Below are 23429 nucleotides of genomic sequence, written 5' to 3'. Positions count from 1 at the left end.
TGGCTGTAGTACAGCAGGCCTGTAGAAGCAGTGGTGTACGTCTCTGTCCTGGTTACTGTTGGTTAGCTGGATGTTAATGGCTGCAGTACAGCAGGCCTGTAGAAGCAGTGGTGTACGTCTCTGTCCTGGTTACTGTTGGTTAGCTGGATGTTAATGGCTGTAGTACAGCAGGCCTGTAGAAGCAGTGGTGTACGTCTCTGTCCTGGTTACTGTTGGTTAGCTGGATGTTAATGGCTGTAGTACAGCAGGCCTGTAGAAGCAGTGGTGTACGTCTCTGTCCTGGTTCCTGTTGGTTAGCTGGATATTAATGGCTGCAGTACAGCAGGCCTGTAGAAGCAGTGGTGTACGTCTCTGTCCTGGTTACTGTTGGTTAGCTGGATGTTAATGGCTGTAGTACAGCAGGCCTGTAGAAGCAGTGGTGTACGTCTCTGTCCTGGTTACTGTTGGTTAGCTGGATGTTAATGGCTGTAGTACAGCAGGCCTGTAGAAGCAGTGGTGTACGTCTCTGTCCTGGTTACTGTTGGTTAGCTGGATGTTAATGGCTGTAATACAGCAGGCCTGTAGAAGCAGTGGTGTACGTCTCTGTCCTGGTTACTGTTGGTTAGCTGGATGTTAATGGCTGCAGTACAGCAGGCCTGTAGAAGCAGTGGTGTACGTCTCTGTCCTGGTTACTGTTGGTTAGCTGGATGTTAATGGCTGCAGTACAGCAGGCCTGTAGAAGCAGTGGTGTACGTCTCTGTCCTGGTTACTGTTGGTTAGCTGGATGTTAATGGCTGCAGTACAGCAGGCCTGTGGAAGCAGTGGTGTATGTCTCTGTCCTGGTTACTGTTGGTTAGCTGGATGTTAATGGCTGTAATACAGCAGGCCTGTAGAAGCAGTGGTGTACGTCTCTGTCCTGGTTACTATTGGTTAGCTGGATGTTAATGGCTGCAGTACAGCAGGCCTGTAGAAGCAGTGGTGTACGTCTCTGTCCTGGTTACTGTTGGTTAGCTGGATGTTAATGGCTGTAGTACAGCAGGCCTGTAGAAGCAGTGGTGTACGTCTCTGTCCTGGTTACTCTTGGTTAGCTGGATGTTAATGGCTGTAGTACAGCAGGCCTGTAGAAGCAGTGGTGTACGTCTCTGTCCTGGTTACTGTTGGTTAGCTGGATGTTAATGGCTGCAGTACAGCAGGCCTGTAGAAGCAGTGGTGTACGTCTCTGTCCTGGTTACTGTTGGTTAGCTGGATGTTAATGGCTGTAGTACAGCAGGCCTGTAGAAGCAGTGGTGTACGTCTCTGTCCTGGTTACTGTTGGTTAGCTGGATGTTAATGGCTGTAATACAGCAGGCCTGTAGAAGCAGTGGTGTACGTCTCTGTCCTGGTTACTGTTGGTTAGCTGGATGTTAATGGCTGCAGTACAGCAGGCCTGTAGAAGCAGTGGTGTACGTCTCTGTCCTGGTTACTGTTGGTTAGCTGGATGTTAATGGCTGTAGTACAGCAGGCCTGTAGAAGCAGTGGTGTACGTCTCTGTCCTGGTTACTGTTGGTTAGCTGGATGTTAATGGCTGTAGTACTGCAGGCCTGTAGAAGCAGTGGTGTACGTCTCTGTCCTGGTTACTGTTGGTTAGCTGGATGTTAATGGCTGTAGTACAGCAGGCCTGTAGAAGCAGTGGTGTACGTCTCTGTCCTGGTTACTGTTGGTTAGCTGGATGTTAATGGCTGCAGTACAGCAGGCCTGTAGAAGCAGTGGTGTACGTCTCTGTCCTGGTTACTGTTGGTTAGCTGGATGTTAATGGCTGTAATACAGCAGGCCTGTAGAAGCAGTGGTGTACGTCTCTGTCCTGGTTACTGTTGGTTAGCTGGATGTTAATGGCTGCAGTACAGCAGGCCTGTAGAAGCAGTGGTGTACGTCTCTGTCCTGGTTACTGTTGGTTAGCTGGATGTTAATGGCTGCAGTACAGCAGGCCTGTAGAAGCAGTGGTGTACGTCTCTGTCCTGGTTACTGTTGGTTAGCTGGATGTTAATGGCTGCAGTACAGCAGGCCTGTGGAAGCAGTGGTGTATGTCTCTGTCCTGGTTACTGTTGGTTAGCTGGATGTTAATGGCTGTAATACAGCAGGCCTGTAGAAGCAGTGGTGTACGTCTCTGTCCTGGTTACTGTTGGTTAGCTGGATGTTAATGGCTGCAGTACAGCAGGCCTGTAGAAGCAGTGGTGTACGTCTCTGTCCTGGTTACTGTTGGTTAGCTGGATGTTAATGGCTGTAGTACAGCAGGCCTGTAGAAGCAGTGGTGTACGTCTCTGTCCTGGTTACTCTTGGTTAGCTGGATGTTAATGGCTGTAGTACAGCAGGCCTGTAGAAGCAGTGGTGTACGTCTCTGTCCTGGTTACTGTTGGTTAGCTGGATGTTAATGGCTGCAGTACAGCAGGCCTGTAGAAGCAGTGGTGTACGTCTCTGTCCTGGTTACTGTTGGTTAGCTGGATGTTAATGGCTGTAGTACAGCAGGCCTGTAGAAGCAGTGGTGTACGTCTCTGTCCTGGTTACTGTTGGTTAGCTGGATGTTAATGGCTGTAATACAGCAGGCCTGTAGAAGCAGTGGTGTACGTCTCTGTCCTGGTTACTGTTGGTTAGCTGGATGTTAATGGCTGCAGTACAGCAGGCCTGTAGAAGCAGTGGTGTACGTCTCTGTCCTGGTTACTGTTGGTTAGCTGGATGTTAATGGCTGTAGTACAGCAGGCCTGTAGAAGCAGTGGTGTACGTCTCTGTCCTGGTTACTGTTGGTTAGCTGGATGTTAATGGCTGTAGTACAGCAGGCCTGTAGAAGCAGTCGTGTACGTCTCTGTCCTGGTTACTGTTGGTTAGCTGGATGTTAATGGTTGTAGTACAGCAGGCCTGTAGAAGCAGTGGTGTACGTCTCTGTCCTGGTTACTGTTGGTTAGCTGGATGTTAATGGCTGCAGTACAGCAGGCCTGTAGAAGCAGTGGTGTACGTCTCTGTCCTGGTTACTGTTGGTTAGCTGGATGTTAATGGCTGTAGTACAGCAGGCCTGTAGAAGCAGTGGTGTACGTCTCTGTCCTGGTTACTGTTGGTTAGCTGGATGTTAATGGCTGTAGTACAGCAGGCCTGTAGAAGCAGTGGTGTACGTCTCTGTCCTGGTTACTGTTGGTTAGCTGGATGTTAATGGCTGTAATACAGCAGGCCTGTAGAAGCAGTGGTGTACGTCTCTGTCCTGGTTACTGTTGGTTAGCTGGATGTTAATGGCTGCAGTACAGCAGGCCTGTAGAAGCAGTGGTGTACGTCTCTGTCCTGGTTACTGTTGGTTAGCTGGATGTTAATGGCTGTAGTACAGCAGGCCTGTAGAAGCAGTGGTGTACGTCTCTGTCCTGGTTACTGTTGGTTAGCTGGATGTTAATGGCTGTAGTACAGCAGGCCTGTAGAAGCAGTGGTGTACGTCTCTGTCCTGGTTACTGTTGGTTAGCTGGATGTTAATGGCTGTAATACAGCAGGCCTGTAGAAGCAGTGGTGTACGTCTCTGTCCTGGTTACTGTTGGTTAGCTGGATGTTAATGGCTGTAATACAGCAGGCCTGTAGAAGCAGTGGTGTACGTCTCTGTCCTGGTTACTGTTGGTTAGCTGGATGTTAATGGCTGTAATACAGCAGGCCTGTAGAAGCAGTGGTGTACGTCTCTGTCCTGGTTACTGTTGGTTAGCTGGATGTTAATGGCTGTAGTACAGCAGGCCTGTAGAAGCAGTGGTGTACGTCTCTGTCCTGGTTACTGTTGGTTAGCTGGATGTTAATGGCTGTAGTACAGCAGGCCTGTAGAAGCAGTGGTGTACGTCTCTGTCCTGGTTACTGTTGGTTAGCTGGATGTTAATGGCTGCAGTACAGCAGGCCTGTAGAAGCAGTGGTGCACTAAAATGAACAGAATCCAAACTGAGTTGCATGTAACAAATAGAACACTACAAAACTATTAGAGGAATCATGTTGTGACTGCCTGATCGTTCTCCAGTTCATTTGGCTTCACGATGTTACTCTAAACCAAAGCTGCAGAAGATCAACCCTACAAGCACAGGTAGTGATCATTATGAATGTAAACAAAAGCTAAAGAAACCACAACACAAGTATACAATAGAGCCAGAAAAATACACTATGTCAGAGTTAACATCTCATTTGCAGGTAAAGATAAGCCGTGTCAATACTAGGCTTCGTTATTAATATGAACTATACAACCATCATCAAATCAAATCAAATGTATTTATATAGCCCTTCTTACAACAGCTGATATCTCAAAGTGTTGTACAGAAACCCAGCCTAAAACCCCAAACAGCAAGCAATACAGGTGTAGAAGCACGGTGGCTTGGAAAAACTCCCTAGAAAGGCCAAAACCTAGGAAGAAACCTAGAGAGGAACCAGGCTCTGAGGGGAGGGCAGTCCTCTTCTGGCTGTGCCGGGTGGAGATTATAACAGAACATGGCCAAGATGTTCAAATGTTCATAAATGACCAGCATGGTCAAATAATAATTATGTGTTACACCCTGTTGCACCCTCGACAACAGTGGTTGTCGAGGGTGCAACAGGTCAGCACCTCAGGAGTAAATGTCAGTTGGCTTTTCATAGCCGATCATTCAGAGTATCTCTACCGCTCCTGCTGTCTCTAGAGAGTTGAAAACAGCAGGTCTGGGACAGGTAACACGTCCGGTGAACAGGTCAGGGTTCCATAGCTGCAGGCAGAACAGTTTAAACTGGAGCAGCAGCACGGCCAGGTGGACTGGGGACAGCAAGGATTCATCATGCACGGTAGTCCTGAGGCATGGTCCTAGGGCTCAGGTCCTCCGAGAGAGAGAAAGAAAGAGAGAAAGAGAGAATAGAGAGAGCATACTTAAATTCACACAGGACGCCGGATAAGACAGGAGAACACACACACACACACACACACACACACACACACACACACACACACACACACACACACAGTCACTCACACACACACACACACACACACACACACACACACACACACACACACACACAGTCACTCACTCACTCACACAGGACGCCGGATAAGACAGGAGAAATACTCCAGATATAACAGACTGACCCTAGCCCCCGACACATAAACTACTGCAGCATAAATACTGGAGGCTGAGACAGGAGAGGTCAGGAGACACTGTGGCCCCATCCGATGATACCCCTGGATAGGGCCAAACAGGCAGGATACAACATACAACCATCATATAACCATAACTCCAGTAGCTACAGAGTCAGTACAGAGAAAGTCCTGTGTTCCAGACAGGGTGTATGTCACAGTATTGTTAGTACTGTGTCCATCACCATGACACACACACACACACTACACACTACACACACACTCACATTACACACTACACACATACTCATATTACACACTACACACGCACACACACACACACACACACACACACACACTACACACACACACTACACACTACACACTACACACACACTACACACACGCACTCACACTACACATTACACACTACACACACACACACACACACACTACACCCACTACACACACACACACACACACACACACACACACACACACACACACACACACACACACACACACACACACACACATTACACACTACACACACACACTACACACACACTACACATTACACACACACTACACATTACACACTACACACACTACACACGCACACTACACACACACACACACACACACACACACACAGTCACTCACACACACACACACACAGTCACTCACTCACACACACCAACCCAGCACCACCACATTGTTCAACTCTGCCGTATCCTTCACCGTGCTGCTATAACCACTGGTTTGAAATATGGGACGGCAGAAATACATTAATATCTATAAATTCATTAAACAGGTTGTGGGCAGTTGGGTGGGAGTGGAGCTGAAATGCCAAGTGGCTGGGGCACTGGTACTCCTGCGTCTAAACGGCACTGCCCCGGGGCTGCCTGGCTAACATTAGGGATAGATTGCCTGTCAGGGAATAGCTATGGTATGTTCTAATAACCAGCGTTGCCTGTGCATATTTTCTATATTTTAATACAGCCCCAATATGACGCTAGTTGGAATCCATGTAGACTACACTCCACTGAGAGGGGGTAATACCTCTCTCTCTGCCTCACTGTTATTTCTACACACATCTCTCTCTCTCTCTCTCTCTCTCTCTCTCTCTCTCTCTCTCTCTCTCTCTCTCTCTCTCTCTCTCTCTCTCTCTCTCTCTCTCTCTCTCTCTCTCTCTCTCTCTCTCTCTCTCTCTCTCTCTCTCTCTCTCTCTCTCTCTCTCTCTCTCTCTCTCTCTCTCTCTCTCTCTCTCTCTCTCTCTCTCTCTCTCTCTCTCTCTCTCTCTCTCTCTCTCGTAGTTGTTAATTTATTTATTTTCTCTCTCAGTGAAATTAAATGTTCTGCCTGAGGAGGGTGATCCATCATACAAAGACGACCTGGCCTAATGATGCCGTTTTTCTGACTTTACACACACACGCGCAAACACACACTCTTGTAATGCTTCACACAATTACTTATTTGTTGATTTAGCACTATATTGCATTTAAAAAAGATCTAGGTTAAGACATAAACTAGTTCTGTTAGTCAGAGTGATGATGATGGAGATAGATGAGTCTAGCTGTAAGAAGGGGTGGTTATGGCCAAGCACCAGTCAGTCGTACAGACATTTCACCAGGCTGTATTTAAAGGAGGGAAAGGTCCAGTTTTTATGGCTGTTAATATAGACATCCTCTACATTAAATGATTCAAGGAGAAGGCTGAGTTAGAGACAGAGTCACTTCGTTGTTGTATTGCAGATTGCATCTTTCAGAGCTTTGAGTTTGGAATGTGTTAACATTGCATCTCTCTGTCTATCCTGTACCCTTTTTTTCTTTCTTTCTCTCTCTCTCTCTCTCCTCGCTTTCTCTCCTTTCTATCTCTCTCGCTCTCTCTCAGGTCTTACCTGTGACAGGTGTGACTATGGCTACAAGCTGTTAAATTCCTCTCACCTTGATGGCTGTGTGGGGTGTGACTGTAACCCGGTGGGGTCCCTCAGCCCCTTCTGTGAGCCAGAGGGGGGGCAGTGTGAGTGCAGGGAGGGGGTGGGGGGCCAGCGCTGTGACTCCTGTGCCAGGGGCCTCTATGGCCTCCATCAGGCGGGCTCCTGCATCCCGTGTCTCTGCTCGCCTGACGGGACCGTACCTGGGACTGTGTGTGACCCAGAGACTGGACAGTGTGTGTGTAAGGTGAGTGTGTGAGAATATGTTTACTGACATCTATTACTGATAATTATCTTATCTACTAGTCATTTTTTATATATCACTTAGGAAAACACTGAGGGACCTCGCTGCGACTCGTGTCGCCGTGGTTACCACAGCCTGGAGAGGAGGAACTCCTTGGGGTGTCTGGCGTGTGCGTGTGACGTCCGTGGCACCCTGGAGGGGGGGGTGTGTGACCCCGTCAACGCCCAGTGTCCCTGTAGGGAGGGGGTGGAGGGTGCCCAGTGTACACGCTGCTCCCTACACTACTACAACACGACCTCTGACCTCTATGATGACCTCACACCTGACCCCTACTACAACATGACCTTTGACCCCCAGTGGTCATCCCAGGGGTGTGTTCCGTGTGTGTGTGACCCCACAGGAACAGTGGAGGGGACGATGTGTGACGCGGACACCGGGCAGTGTGTGTGTGTGTCTACGCGCCACGGAAGGGACTGCGGTAGATGTAGGCCAGGTGAGTGTGTGTGTGTTTGTGTTTGTTCATAAATCTACCCAACTGGTTTGTAATGATAGAAGTGCTTAACAACAGAATGTTTGTGTTTGTTTCTCTTACTCACACCTTTAACTCTGTGGGAGAACAACTGTATATCACAGTAATACATTATACTTACTGTTGAATAAGTATCGACGCACACAGCTCCCAGCTCATTACACTGAAGCATCTCAGCTCTGGCATTGACGACAAGCTGCCATGCTGTTTACCACAATGCTCAACACACTCCTCTTTCACTCCCTTTGTCCCTGTCTCTCTCTCTTTCAAATCACACACTCAGTCTGTTCTTTTCTCTCTGTCTGATGGATGGATGGTCCCTGTAGTGTGTCTTTCTGTTTCTTGGCTCCTAGCGGTGTTATCGTGTGCCTGCGTATGTGTGCGTATGTGTGCGTATGTGTGCGTATGTGTGTGTATGTGTGTGTGTGTGTGTGCGTGTGTATGCGTGTATGTGTGTGTATGTGTGCGTATGCATGTGTATGTGTGTGTTCCTATTTGTGTGTGTGTGTGCTTTGTCCTGGGGAATGATGATGAGTGCTTGGCATTCACTGTGGGCATTAGCGCATTAGCGTTTAGCTTAGCTACAGGCCATCCCTCATGTGCCCGGTGCCAACTCACCCATCGGCGATTGGGGCTCCGCTGCCCGATGCAGTCAACTGCACCTTAGAGAGCATAGATCATGGCAACCTCTTTCACTTCTTCACCTCTGTCTGTGTGTGTTTGTTTGTTTGTGTGTGTGTGTACATGCTCGCTCATAAGTGTGTGTGGGGTCATTAGTAGCAGCTGCTGAACTGTGTTAGTAACGTAGCTGAACCATCATGTTTACTGTAATACTCACCACAGCACATTCAGGGGCCAAACACACACACACACACACACACACACACACACACACACACACACACACACACACACACACACACACACACACACACACACACACACACACACACACACACGCTCAGACCTTGTCATGCCTCTTAGGCCCTGCGGTAGATGTATGGCAGGGTTCCCAACTGTCGGCCCACGGGCTGAATTTGGCCCGCAGGGTTTTTTATTTGCCCCCAGAAGTGTTTTGAATACGATTACATATATCTCTCTATTATGCGTGGGAATTCTTTGGAACAGATGTCCAAAATGAAAGTCACTTGGATCTGGGACATAAAAGACTGTTAAAACACCAGCAAATCAAGTGATTTTAATTTTAGACATTAGTTCCAAAATATTCCCACACATTATAGAGAGATATGTGATCTTATTCAAATGTAAGCAAGGTTTGAAATGGTTCAGTTTGAATAGAATATGATATCTGTTTGAGCTTCTTGCTGTCAATATGCAGTCTACAAATGATTTGTAATTATGTTCTGGCCCCGTGACCTTCCGCTCCAGAAACAGATCGGCTTGTGGCTGAATCTAGTTGATGATCCCTGGAGTAGGTGGTCTATACAGACAAGATGAATGGCATGACATGTCCTTATCCAAAAGGCATTACAGATTAAACCAAGGGTTCAATTCTGGTAGCATCCCAAAATATCCAGGAATTCCACGTTTCTGGTTGGAATATTCATGGAGAGAATATTCAGGGAATCAGAATTTTGGAAATGTTTCTGGATTTTGCAACCCTAATAGAATTAAATTGGATATCATTCCAATATGCTCCTTCTTTTAGGCCTCTCCTCAATGATGTGTTTGTCACAAATGGTGTCTATTGTTGCTCTATTACTTGACTACAGGTTTGGTTATGGCAAAATTGTTCTTGTTCCATGCTGTGTATAATGTATTGTGTATGTATGGCCATAGATAGGTATTGTCTCTAATTTCGTACCCATTTGATTTGATTCCAGGTTACTTCCTCTCTGTGTCAGAGTTGGGGTCTGAGGTGAGCGTGTGTGTGGAGTGTGACTGTCACCCGGTGGGCTCGTCGGGACAGGTGTGTGGCGGCCAGACGGGGCAGTGTGTGTGTGTTGACCCCTCTGTGGGAGGACGCAGGTGTGACCAGTGTCAGGAGCTCCACTATGGCTTCAACCCTGGCCTTGGCAGGTAAGACACATCACCTCCCATACATTAACCCCATGCACACCAACCCAGGTTTCAGCCCCATACACACCAACCCAGGTTTCATCCCCGTACACACCAACCCCAGGTTTCAGCCCCATATACACCAACCCCAGGTTTCAGCCCCATACACACCAACCCCATTTTTTAGCCCCAAACACACCAACCCCTGTTTTCAGCCCCATACACACCAACCTCTGGTTTCAGCCCCATACACACCAACCCCTGGTTTCAGCCCCATACACACCAACCCCTGGTTTCAGCCCCATACACATCAACTCCAGGTTTCAGCCCGATACACACCAACCCCAGGTTTCAGCCCCATACACACCAACCCCAGGTTTCAGCTCCATACACACCGACCCCTGGTTTCAGCCCCATACACACCAACCCCAGGTTTCAGCCCCATACACACCAACCTCTGGTTTCAGCCCCATACACACCAACCCCTGGTTTCAGCCCCAAACACACCAACCCCTGGTTTCAGCCCCATGCACACCAACCCCAGGTTTCAGCCCGATACACACCAACCCCAGGTTTCAGCCCCATACTTACCAACCCAGGTTTCAGCCCCATACACACCAACCTCTGGTTTCAGCCCCATACACACCAACCCTGGTTTCAGCCCCATAAACATAAACCCTAGGTTTCAGCCCCATATACACCAACCCTGGTTTCAGCCCCATAAACATAAACCCTAGGTTTCAGCCCCATACATACCAACCCTGGTTTCAGCCCCATACACACCAACCCCAGGTTTCAGCCCCATACATACCAACCCTGGTTTCAGCCCCATAGACACCAACCCCAGGTTTCAGCCCCATACATAACAACCCTGGTTTCAATCCCATAAACATCAACCCCAGGTTTCAGCCCCATACATACCACCTGGTTTCAGCCCCATACACACCAACCCCCTGGTTTCAGCCCCATACACACCAACCCCAGGTTTCAGCCCCATACACACCAACCCCAGGTTTCAGCCCCATACACACCAACCCCTGGTTTCAGCCCCATTGGATTTTTCCCCCACTCCATTCATTTTTTGTTTCAAAAGGTAATTTAACAAACACCCCATTTACTTTTGTGACTTTGTACCATTTGGTTTTGAAGTAGGCTGTCTGAAGAAGCTTAAGAAGCTTTAACATTTCAACAACATGTCGTAGGTTATTAAAACTTCTTGTCAATAGGGGGGCGCTGTTTTCACTTTGGAAAAAATTGTGCCCAAATGAAACGGCCTCGTACTCTTTTCTAGATCATACAATATGCATATTATTATTACTATTGGATAGAAAACACTCAGAAGTTTCTGAAACTGTTTGAATTATGTCTGTGAGTAAAAGAGAACTCATTTTGCAGCAAACGTCCATGCAGGAAGTGAAAAATCTGAAAACGAGGCTCTGTTTCAGGGCCTGCCTATTCAATTGCCTTATATTTATCGATATGCATGCACTTCATACGCCTTCCACTAGATGTCAACAGGCAGTGAGAGGTGGAATGGGGTGTCTAGCTTGATCTGAGGCCGAACAAGAGCTTTTGGAGTGGCAGGTCAGGAATTTTCTTTGTCTACCAAGGCGCGCCGCGGAGCTCGACATTGGCTTCTGAAAAGCGTTACGTATACACGGCGAATATCTCCGGCTCTGATTTTATTTGATACATGTGATAATAACATTCTATATTGTGTTTTCGCTGTAAAACACTTAAAAAATCGGAAATATTGGCTGGATTCACAAGATGTTTATCTTTCATTTGCTGTACACCATGTATTTTTCATAAATGTTTCATGATGAGTATTTAGGTATTTCACGTTGCTCTCTGTAATTATTCTGGCTGCTTTGGTGATATTTTTGATGGTAGCTGCAATGTAAAACTATGATTTATACCTCAAATATGCACATTTTCGAACAAAACATAAATGTATTGTATAACATGTTATAAGACTGTCATCTGATGAAGTTCTTTCTTGGTTAGTGACTAATTTTATCTCTATTTTGTCGGTTTTGTGAAAGCTACCTATGCGGTAGAAACATGGTGAAAATATGCGGTTGTGTGTTTGGCTTTTGTGGTTAGCTAATAGAAATACATATTGTGTTTTCGCTGTAAAACATTTTAAAAATCGGAAATGATGGCTGGATTCACAAGATGTTTATCTTTCATTTGCTGTATTGGACTTGTGATTTCATGAAAATTATATTATATGATATCCCTGTCCCGTTAGGCTAGGCTATGCTAGTCAGCTTTTTTGATGAGGAGGATCCCGGATCCAGGATGGGTATCACTGAAAGGGACCAGCCTGATGATTTGCAGCTGCTGTGTTAAAAAACGACTTGCTTTTTCTATAATCTATTGACGATCTGATACTTCAGTTGGAACTGGCACTGTTGCGCTCACATTTGACAGAATTATATACAACTTTAGCACGGTTAAAAATATATGTATATATAATATATATATGTAATATATGTATATATTTTTAAACAATAGCCTATATAAAATCTAAACATCTGGTGCTGCTGCATGGGTTCATTGGTGGTCTTGCTAACTACTCAGGCTGTGTGACCTATTCTTGATCGACTCATATCTACATCTCTATGCATTAGTGTTGGTGTAGTCTGAATACAACAGAATATGTCTAATTCAAAGAACAGTGATTCAGGATATGAAAAATGCTCCACAGAGCATGCCCAGTGCTGTGGCTGAGCGGTACGGAGCTAAACTGGAGCGAGTTAGAAGGCCGACAATCCAAAAGGTTTTAAATCTGCTCCATGCTCCAGACAAATTACGCATGCATCTCGTTCCACTCCGATCACATCTTCTGAACCCTGCCTAGACCCATGATGTGGCGGAGACATCAGTTAGTCAGTTAGTATACTGAACAAAAATATAAACGCAACATGTAAAGTGTTGGTCCCATGTTTCATGAGCTGAAATAGAAGATCCCAGAAACGTTCCATTTGCACAAAAAGCTTATTTCTCTCAAATTTTGAGCAAAAATTTGTTTACATCCTTGTTGGTGAGTATTTCTCATTTGCTAAGATAATCCATCCACCGGGCATGTGTGGCATATCAAGAAGCTGACTAAACTGCATGATCATTACACAGGTGCACCTGGTTCTGGGGACAATAAAAGGTCACTCTAAAATGTGCAGTTTTGTCACATACCACAATGCTACAGATGTCTCAAGTTTTGAGTGGGCGTGCAATTGGCATGCTGACTGCAGGAATGTCCACCAGAGCTGTTGCCAGATAATTTAATGTTTCTCTACCATAAGCCGCCTTAAATGTTGTTTTAAAGAACTTGGCAGTACGTCCAACCGGCCTAACAACCGCAGATCACGTGTAACCACGCCAGCACAAGACCTACACATCCGGATTCTTTACCTGTGGGATCATCTGAGACCAGCCACACAGATAGCTGATGGAACTAGGTTTTTACAACCGAAAACATTTCTGCACAAACTGTCAGAAACCGTCTCAGGGAAGCTCATCTGTGTGCTATTCCGTCCTCACCAGGGTCTTGACCTGACTGCGGTTTGGCGTCGTGACCAACTTCAGTGGGCAAATGCTCACCTTCGATGACCACTGGCACGCTGGAGAAGTGTGCTCTTCATGGATGAATCCCGGTTTCCACTGTACCGGGCAGATAGCAGACAGTGTGTGTGGCGTCGTGGGGGTGGAGTTATGGTATGGCCAGGCATAAGCTACGGACAACGAATACAATTACATTTTATCGATGGTAATTTGAATGCACAGAGGTACTGTGACGAGATCCTGAGGCCCATTGTCATCTTCCACCATCAACTCATGTTTCAGCATGATAATGCACAGCCCCATGTCGCAAGGATCTGTACACAATTCCTGGAAGCTGAAAATGTCCCAGTTCTTCAAATGTGGGATGCTCTGGATCGACGTATACGGCATCGTGTTCCAGTTCCTGACAATATCCAGCAAATTCGCAAAGCCATTGAATAGGAGTGGGACAACATTCATCAGGCTACAATCAACTGCCTGATCAACTCTATGCAAAGGAGATGTATGGCAAATGAGGCAAATGGTGATCTCACCAGATACTGACTGGTTTTATGATCCATGCCCAGTCATGTGAAATCCATAGATTAGGGCATAATTTATTTATTTCAATTGACTGATTTCCTTATTTGAACTGTAACTCAGTAAAATCTTTGAAATTGTTGCATGTTGCGTTTTATATTTTTTGTTCAGTATACATCCACCATTAAAACCTCTCTCCAATCTGTGGGAACAAATGGCTGGGGAGAACAGACTAAATGGCTGGGGAGAACACACTAAATGGCTAGGGAGAACAGACTAAATGGCTGGGGAGAACAGACTAAATGGCTGGGGAGAACACACTAAATGGCTAGGGAGAACAGACTAAATGGCTGAGGAGAACAGACTAAATGGCTGGGGAGAACAGACTAAATGGCTGGGGAGAGCACACTAAATGACTGGGGAGAACAGACTAAATGGCTGAGGAGAACACACTAAATGGCTGGGGAGAACACACTAAATGGCTGGGGAGAACAGACTAAATGGCTGGGGAGAACAGACTAAATGGCTGAGGAGAACATACTAAATGGCTGGGGAGAACAGGATAAATGGCTGAGGAGAACAGACTAAATGGCTGGGGAGAACAGACTAAATGGCTGGGGAGAGCACACTAAATGGCTGGGGAGAACAGACTAAATGGCTGAGGAGAACACACTAAATGGCTGGGGAGAACACACTAAATGGCTGGGGAGAACAGACTAAATGGCTGGGGAGAACATACTAAATGGCTGGGGAGAATAGACTAAATGGCTGAGGAGAACACACTAAATGGCTGGGGAGAACAGACTAAATGGCAGGGGAGAACAGACTAAATGGCTGGGGAGAACAGGATAAATGGCTGAGGAGAACAGACTAAATGGCTGGGGAGAACACACTAAATGGCTGGGGAGAACATACTAAATGGCTGGGGAGAACAGACTAAATGGCTGGGGAGAACACACTAAATGGCTGGGGAGAACAGACTAAATGGCTGAGGAGAACAGACTAAATAGCTGGGGAGAACAGACTAAATGTCTGAGGAGAACAGACTAAATGGCTGGGGAGAACAGGATAAATGGCTGGAGAGAACACACTAAATGGCTGGGGAGAACAGACTAAATGGCTGGGGAGAACAGACTAAATGGCTGGGGAGAACAGGATAAATGGCTGAGGAGAACAGACTAAATGGCTGGGGAGAACAGACTAAATGGCTGGGGAGAACATACTAAATGAGAGAGATTAAAGTAGATGTCACACGTCAAAATTTGATGGATGACCCTATGTGAACCTATGTGACCGCTATGTGAACCTAAGGGACTGCCTGTCAGGACATCCTGATGGTTAGGTGGGGGGTCTTTGGGTAAGGGTCCAGTTGTCAGGTCAACCGGTAATGATTTATGACCCAAGCCTGATTTATGACCCTATGTAATGATTTATGACCCTATGTCATGTAGAAGGGTGCATGTCAATATTTGGGTTTCAGGTCAGGACATCGTGGTGGTTAGGGGGGTAGGGTTGAGTAAGTGACCAGGTGTCAGGTCAACCTGTTTCTCACGGTTTGGGGGTGGTTAATGCCCCTTATAAAGAGGCTGAACAATACCTGTTTAAGCCTGTACATGATAACCCCCCTGAATATTAAACAAAAATGACACCTATGCCAATTTTAGGGATGTTATGCACGGCTTGTCATGAACCCAGTGACCAAAGCCTTGAAAAAGTTCTGTGTGAAGCTCCAGAATGTTTTAAAGGATTTTTGGGTACGAGTGAGGGCCACATGTCTTACATATTCCACCCGGAGGATTCTACGGTAAAGATATTCACAGACAGTGGACCCAAACCCCTTTATCAGGCAAAACCTGGGAGTTTTCCCCCGGCTCTGGGGATGAGAGAATGGCTAAACATCAGGCTGGCGCTTTGTAAAATTGAACAGGTCCTGAGTGGTACAAATGTGCCAGGATATGCTTTGGAAGAACAGGTCTGCGGCCGCAGTGATCTCAAGGCTCTAAGAATTGCTTCAATGGACTATAGCCCTGACAACAAAGTGACAATTTTAGCCTGTGACCTTTATGATAAGTCTAATGCTACAAAGTCTGTCAATTCTCCTGTAGCTTCCAGAGCACGCAAACATGTAAACTTTTTTATTCCTGTGTTTAGTTTTAAATGGGTGGATTATCCAATTTTCATAACCCTTATGAATAAGCTGGACATTCTCTTCCAAAATGGTGAACAGTTACAGCGCTGGGCGAGGCTTTCCTTGAGACAGAGTCAAGACCAAAAGGCCAGACGTCGGATCTACCCCTGGAGTGAAAACTTACCAAGTGTTGCTGAGCCTGGCAAGAGATCCCGGCATTTTGATGACCAACTGGACACTGACAATGGGGGGTGGTTGCATCAGATCCCTGGATCTGTAAGAACGGCATTGTAAAATACCTTAATAATGTAAGGCTATAAAATGTATGTACTAAATATTTTGAATGAAATAAATGGTTTTAAAATCAGAATCTTACCATGTCAGGAACTCTCGCGTTTGTTCACTCTTAGCGCAGTCGGTCCCTGAGAAAAAAACTTGCGCAATGTGCGCGCGTGTGTGTGTGTGTGTTTCAAAAACAGAGAAAAAAGGGTCGGGTGTGTTTGTTAAAAAAATACCCTTGCATCTGCGCTCAAGGCTCTCTATGCATGGGGGTCGTTTGAAACCAAGGTTTACACTATCTGGCAAAACAGATGCCTAAAAGTCATTCAGCCCAGCCGATGTCGAGACCTCCCCACCCCCAGCATCTAGATGCTAGCCCCCGGAGATTTTAGAATATCAAAAAGATACCTAATGTTTAGACACCCCCCCAATACCCTATGTTTGAACCAAATGGCAGGTGTTTGAACCACATGTCTTAGGCTTCAAAGATAACTTTGAGGCGGTTTTAGCGCGAAAAAATACGACACCACGCGAGTCATACGGCTACAAAAGCTAAGCAAAACAGGTCCCCCTGTTAGCTTCGTTTTCGCGCATTTACCCTACAGCATTCCCCCAGGAATAGTTATCGGACGGACCCCGTTAAAAAAGATCATCTGGTAAAAACCCTCCTCATGGATATTTCTCAAGGTTAGTTCTTGAAATAAATATTTACATATGCTATATATTAGATTTGTTTGTTCTTGGGAATTGTTTGAAAACGTTGTATGTTATAGAAATATTAAACAGGCCTTAGGGCCCGGATTCTTAACGTATAAAATGTCAATATTAGCTAAAATGATTAGAGCTTTAATATTATCTAATGTTTTTTTAGATTCTCAAACCTTCACTCAGATTCTCCGAGATATAACTGAACTCGAACCGGCCGTAGGGTCTCCGGAACAAATTGTTTACATCCCAACGCCGACCCTGAATTGTAGTAAGTAAGATTCAAGAATTCCGTAAGAATATTTATACCTTAAAAACAAAAAGTGTAGGCATCTTATATTAAAAGTTATTTTATGTGTTTACAGCTGAAATACATCCTAGAACGGGTGCCATAGGGAGTCTACACGGTTTCTGTGAAGGATATGCCTACGAGACAATTGTGCCCTACTCCCAGGATGTATTTACACACAAGCCGCAAACAGAGACTTTAAACGGCCTGTCAACTCCCCTGACCCAGGACCGTTGGACGCCCCCTATTAAACACCAACGGACAATCAGGGCCCAGATCCACAGGTCCGCTTCACCCGAACAATACTACTGGGAGGGTATTCACGAGACAGCGTTACAAGGACAAGGTATGAATCAATTATCATTTATATATATATTTTATTTTTATGCCTGAATATGTTTAAACATGGACTAATGGTGTTTTTTTTTTTTTTTACTTTCAGGCTCACAAGCTACAGACCAGGCAGATGCTATAATTAGGGTTGCCCAAAGACATGTTCCCGAGTTCTCAGAGCTTCTTCAGAACAGCCCTCTTCAAAAAAGCCGAGGTATTTAATTAATGTATTGTTAATATATAGGCTTATATCTGAAATGTATTTTACATTTTTATCAAACATATTTTAGGGTTAATAACCTATTTTTCTGTATGTATTATTTTTTAATGCAGACTCCTCGCCGGCTTATAAAGACATCCAAGAAGCTACACATCTAGATCCCGAAGAGGCGCCAAAGACCCCAGTCACCAGAACAGCGAAGCCTGATGATTTCAAAGTTTTAAATGACATTTCTGAGGTAGACGATTTGATGTTCTGTGAAGTGGCCAACCTTATTGAAGCGGCCAATTCTGGTGGGGCAACAGCCTCTTGTGAAATAGACCAAGCCGTGCTTTTCAAGGCTTTTACACAGGGTTTAAAATCACGAAAGGCTTTACTTCAACGTCGTATGGGTATTCTATTCGAACATCAATACAATCAGGATGTGTCATTCTGGCGTAGAGAGCTTCCCCGCATGTTAAACAACAGTAGGGTTAAAACAAGCAAATACCTCCGTTAAAAAACACATATGTAAAAAAAAAAAAACACAAGCACACACATCCTTAAGTAGAGAAATGGCGCCCCCTATAGACCTAAGCGAGACAATTGAAACCCTCTTAGCGGAAATCCCTACAGAGCTCCAAGATATAATTAACCATATGAATGATTCTGGGCTAATTGACATAGGGGCTATAGATGAAAACCTATTATCCCAGATTCCCTCCGAACTCATTGAAATTATTACACGTATGAATGAGTCAGGGTCTGCAGATGAAAACAGGTTATCACAGATACCCGAATCAATCATATCTTTAATTACCCAGATGAACGAGAGCCCAAGGTTTAATTCTGCACCCCCTACACCTCTAAGCCATCCTTTAACACCCTTGTTCGAAGAGGAAACCCAATACGATGTTTTTGAACAGCTGAACAAATGTCTATCAAATCTGGAGCGGGAAGGTCTTGATCACAATGTACAGAACGAAAGCCCTAGGTTTAATTCTGCACCACCTACACCTCTAAGCCAGCCTTTAACACCCATGTCTGAAGAGTCTGAAACCCAATACGATGTTTTTGAACAGTTGGACAATTGTCTAGCAAATCAGGATGGGGATGGTCTTGATCGCAGTGAACATGTTTTGTATCGAAATAAATTCCACAATATTGAGGTTCGACAGTTTTTCAATTTCGCATGGGGGGGTCAGATTCGGGAATATGCTGTGTTTTACGTAATGCTTATGGACACTTTGAATGAACTGGTAGATAGAGTTAGAGCTTATAGCCAACCAAGGGATACCTTACAGTTGGAAATTTTTGGAGACAGTCTGCAGAGCCGTGTGTCGCTTATTTTAAATAGGGGTGAAGCAGATCTTGAACAATTTGTTAACCTGCTAGAACGCCTTGTTCAGTCAAATTTAAACGTGCTAGCAGATAGGACCCTCGAACTTGTAGTACAATTAGTCCGGCCACCACAAGGGGGCGGCGGGCAGAGACGTAAACTCGATAGCCTGATGCAGTCCGAAATCATAAGCAATAAAAAGGCCTACCTCATAATCGTTCACAATCATGGTAATAAGCTATGCTTTGCCATAGGTTTGGCCCACTTACTCAGCCCAGGATGTACAGAGCGCGAAGCGTTACAGAAAGCTCAAGAGCTACAAAAGGCTGTGGGTTTAGGTATACAGGAGGCTGTGGCTTTCTCAGACATAGGCAAATTTGAAAACTTTCTGAATATCAAGATTGTGGTTTTGTACCACAGCAGGGCTAATGACGCTCTCTTGAAGTTCCAAAATATACAAGAGCCACACCCTAAGACTATGTACTTTTATGTGCAAAATGAGCATTACTATGCCGTAACTAACATCACAGCATTTTTAGGCGCCCCATATGTCTGTCCAGCCTGTCATACCGGCTACACCCGCAAGGGGGGGCACTCGTGCCGTTATAACTGTTCAGTATGTCTGGATAAACATTGCCCTATGCAACCGCTAAACTTGACACCCTGTGAGGATTGTCACCGCACATGTCGTTCGGCCTACTGTTACGAAAAACACAAAACTGAAACATGGCACCCCAAGGCCTGTAAATCTGTAAGCATTTGTGACATTAACAAGAAATGTCCAAAATGTCATTGCAATTACAACCTTAAAATAGACAGCCCTAAACCCCATGTTTGTGGAATCATACATTGCCCAATCTGTAAAGGGCCCTTGAAAAGCAGAGACGCAGAAGTTGTTCAAGAAGTAACACATGAGTGTTACATTCAGCCCTTGGCTGAAGATGAACATACAGAGAAATATGTTTTTTATGATTTTGAGACAAATCAGCAATCAGGGGTTCACTTGCCTATTTTTGTATCTACCATGACTTTCACCGGTGAAAAGTGGTCGGCCGAGGGGCCCGATTGCGCCCGACTCTTTCTAAAACATTTTAGAAAGGCCCAGTACAGAAACTTCACGTTTATAGCTCACAATGCGCGAGCCTATGACTCCTATCTGCTTCTGAACCCTTTGATACAGCAAGGCGTGGCGCCCAGTGTCATTGCTCAAGGGAGTAAAATCTTATGTTTTGTTGACCACGCCTTCAAACAGAGATACATTGACAGCTTAAGCTTCTTACCCATGAGATTGGCTCAAATGCCAGAGGCCTTGGGTTTTGAAAACTCGGTCAAAGGCTATTTCCCCCACTTCTTCACATCTGAGGAGAATCTACATTATATAGGAGCTTATCCAGCCCCCGAAATGTACGGTTGTGATCAAATGTCTACCAAAGAGCGTGAGAAATTCATGACGTGGTACGAGACAGTAAGACATGGAACTTTTGATTTTCATAAAGAGATGGAATCATACTGTGACAATGACGTGGTTATACTACGTGAAGGATGCCTCAGATTCAGAGAAGAGGTAATCAAAGATGCAGGCATTGACCCCTGGAGCTGTACAACTATTGCATCCGCGTGCATGAAAACCTATCGTACACACTATCTAACTCCAGCATCTATAGCGATCCCATCGCCAGACAACTACCGACGACAATTCAAGGCCTACTCTAGTGGCTCCATTCAATGGTTGGAGTACCTAGCCCAGGATAAAAATGTTTTTATCCAACATGCTTTGAATCGGGGGGAGAAGGCTTTTGGGCCTTACCATGTAGATGGATACACACAGATTGACGGTGTTGAGACAGTGTATGAGTACAACGGTTGTTTCTTCCACGGTTGTAAATTATGCTTTGTCCCCCAGGCCATGTGTGTCCTAACCCAAAAGACTTTTGGGGAAATGTACCAAGAGTTTCAAGACAAACTGAATTCTTTAAAGGCTACATACGGGTTAAAAGTTGTGGTTTTGTGGGAACACGAATGGACAGCCCTGAAAAAGGCGGATCCTCATGTTCAGGCCTTCCTTACCCAATATGACCCTCCAGAGCCCCTGGAACCGAGACAGGCCTTGTTTGGAGGCAGGACCAATGCTTTGACATTGCGTTATGTAGCTCAACCCGACGAGACAATAGGCTATGTAGATTTTACATCCCTATATCCTCATGTAATGAGTTCCTCATGCTATCCTATAGGGCATCCTGAAATTATTCACAGCGACTTTGACGAACCCCAAAATTATTTTGGTTTAATCAAAGCGACTGTCTACCCTCCTAGGGGTCTGTTTATACCTGTGCTGCCTTACAAGGGGTCTAAAGGAAAACTTTTCTTTCCCCTTTGTCGCACATGCTGTGAAAACAACAACCAGGAAAACCCATGTGATCACTCAGATCAAGAAAGAGCCCTGACAGGTGTCTGGGTCACCGCTGAATTCTCTAAGGCTTTGGAGAAGGGGTATCGTGTGGCCAAAATCTTTGAAGTGTGGAACTTTTCCAGGAAATCAGACACACTTTTTAAAGAGTACATCAAGACCTTCTTGAGATGCAAGCAGATGGCTTCAGGCTATCCAGCATCGGTCACAGATCAAGAAAGTAAAGAGAAGTACATTCAAGACTACCATGACAGAGAAGGCATACTTCTTGACCCTGACAGAATACAGGTCAACAAAACCAAAAGAAATGTTTCGAAATTGTACTTGAACTCCCTTTGGGGGAAGTTAGCGCAGAGAAGCAATATGCTAACAACTTCGATCATTAAAGACCCGGAAGAATTTTTGGAATTTGTTTTTTCGGACCAATACGAAATTTCACATTTTTCATTCTTGAGTCAAGACATTGCCTTGGTGCAATGGCGGCGCAACCCAAAGTGGGTTCTACCCCCAGGTAATGTAAATGTGTTTCTTGCAGCATTTACCACAGCCTATGCCCGACTTGAACTGTACACCCTCATGGAACAGCTTCAGCGGCGGGTTCTTTACCACGACACAGACTCTGTGGTCTATGTAAGCAAGCCGGGGGATTGGACCCCCCCACTTAGCAACTATCTTGGGGGTTTAACTAGTGAACTCGCCGAGGGTGACCATATCACAGAATGGTCCTCATGTGGGCCCAAAAGCTATGCTTTTAGGACTAAAGACAATCACGTGGTGTTGAAAGCCAAAGGCGTGACTCAAAACTACGAAAATGCCCCGCGTGTAAACTTGGAATCAATCACGCGCTTGGTCGACGGGTTCGTAAATGACAAGAATAGTGACTTGGAGATTTTGACCTCCTACAACAAAATAGTGAGGGATAAAAAGGGGTTCCATCTAAGAAACGCCCCACTCACTAAAAGATTCAGGGTAGTCTATGACAAGAGACGGCTATTGCCTGACGGTACCACATTGCCCTTTGGCTACTGACTTATGCTACAAGCCCCAGTGTGTCTTAAAGCTTAAGATATAATGACGGCTGTCGAGGATTTTGACCCCCGTTTAAAACTGCCCTTTTCGGCCTTAATTGCAGGCCCATCAAACAGTGGTAAAACTTTTTTTGTAAAAAGTATTTTAGAGAATTCTGAACATGTGTTATCTCAAAAGCCTGACAATATTGTATGGTGTTATTCATGTTACCAACCTCTGTATGATGAATTATTGAAGACAATAAAAATCAAGTTTGTTGAAGGAATACCCGAATCTCTGTCTGATGATGAACTTCTCCCCCCACATAAATATAATCTGCTGGTTTTGGACGATATGCTATTTGCTGGTAGCGAACACCCCGAAATTGCACGAGCTTTTACCCAATATACTCATCATAGAAACCTGTCCGTGCTTTACTTGGTCCAGAATGTGTTTCACCAAGGTAAAAATAGTCGGACCATTAGCTTGAATGCCAACTACATGGTATTGTTTAAAAATCCTAGAGACAAACTGCAAATTAGCACTCTAGCTCAGCAGATGTACCCTGGACGGAAATCATACTTTATGGAGAGCTATGAGGACGCTACCAAAGAGCCATTTTCTTATTTAATCGTGGATTTAAAAGCAAATACTCCAGAACACCTTAGGCTACGTACAGGGCTGTTTCCGTGGGAGCGGCCTGCTGCATACCTTCCTAAAAAGTAAACGCTATGTCTCTGCGTTTAAAAAGAAACCTGCCCCTCTTGACAAGGCTAGTTGGGTCTACAGCTAAAGGACGGAAGGCCATCTTGGGTAGTTGTTCTTCAGATCTCATATTAGCCTTATGTGAGATTGCTTTGAATCTT

At 45.3% G+C, this 23429-nt stretch overlaps 1 protein-coding gene across 1 annotated transcript in view; it reads left to right on the top strand.

The window, feature by feature from the left end:
• LOC120059784 (usherin-like) overlaps positions 1-23429 on the top strand; it is a 201418-nt gene that overhangs the window by 140690 nt on the left and 37299 nt on the right. The window contains exons 14-16 of the mRNA XM_039008832.1: positions 6956-7245; positions 7327-7735; positions 9616-9811. Coding sequence (XP_038864760.1) covers positions 6956-7245; positions 7327-7735; positions 9616-9811 — 895 coding nt within the window. The remainder of the gene's footprint in view (positions 1-6955; positions 7246-7326; positions 7736-9615; positions 9812-23429) is intronic.

The sequence above is a fragment of the Salvelinus namaycush genome, chromosome 15, assembly GCF_016432855.1.
Source record: "Salvelinus namaycush isolate Seneca chromosome 15, SaNama_1.0, whole genome shotgun sequence".
Lineage (NCBI taxonomy): Eukaryota > Metazoa > Chordata > Actinopteri > Salmoniformes > Salmonidae > Salvelinus > Salvelinus namaycush.
Note: the sequence above shows the minus strand (reverse complement) of the source record. Positions and strands in the feature narration are given on the sequence as shown.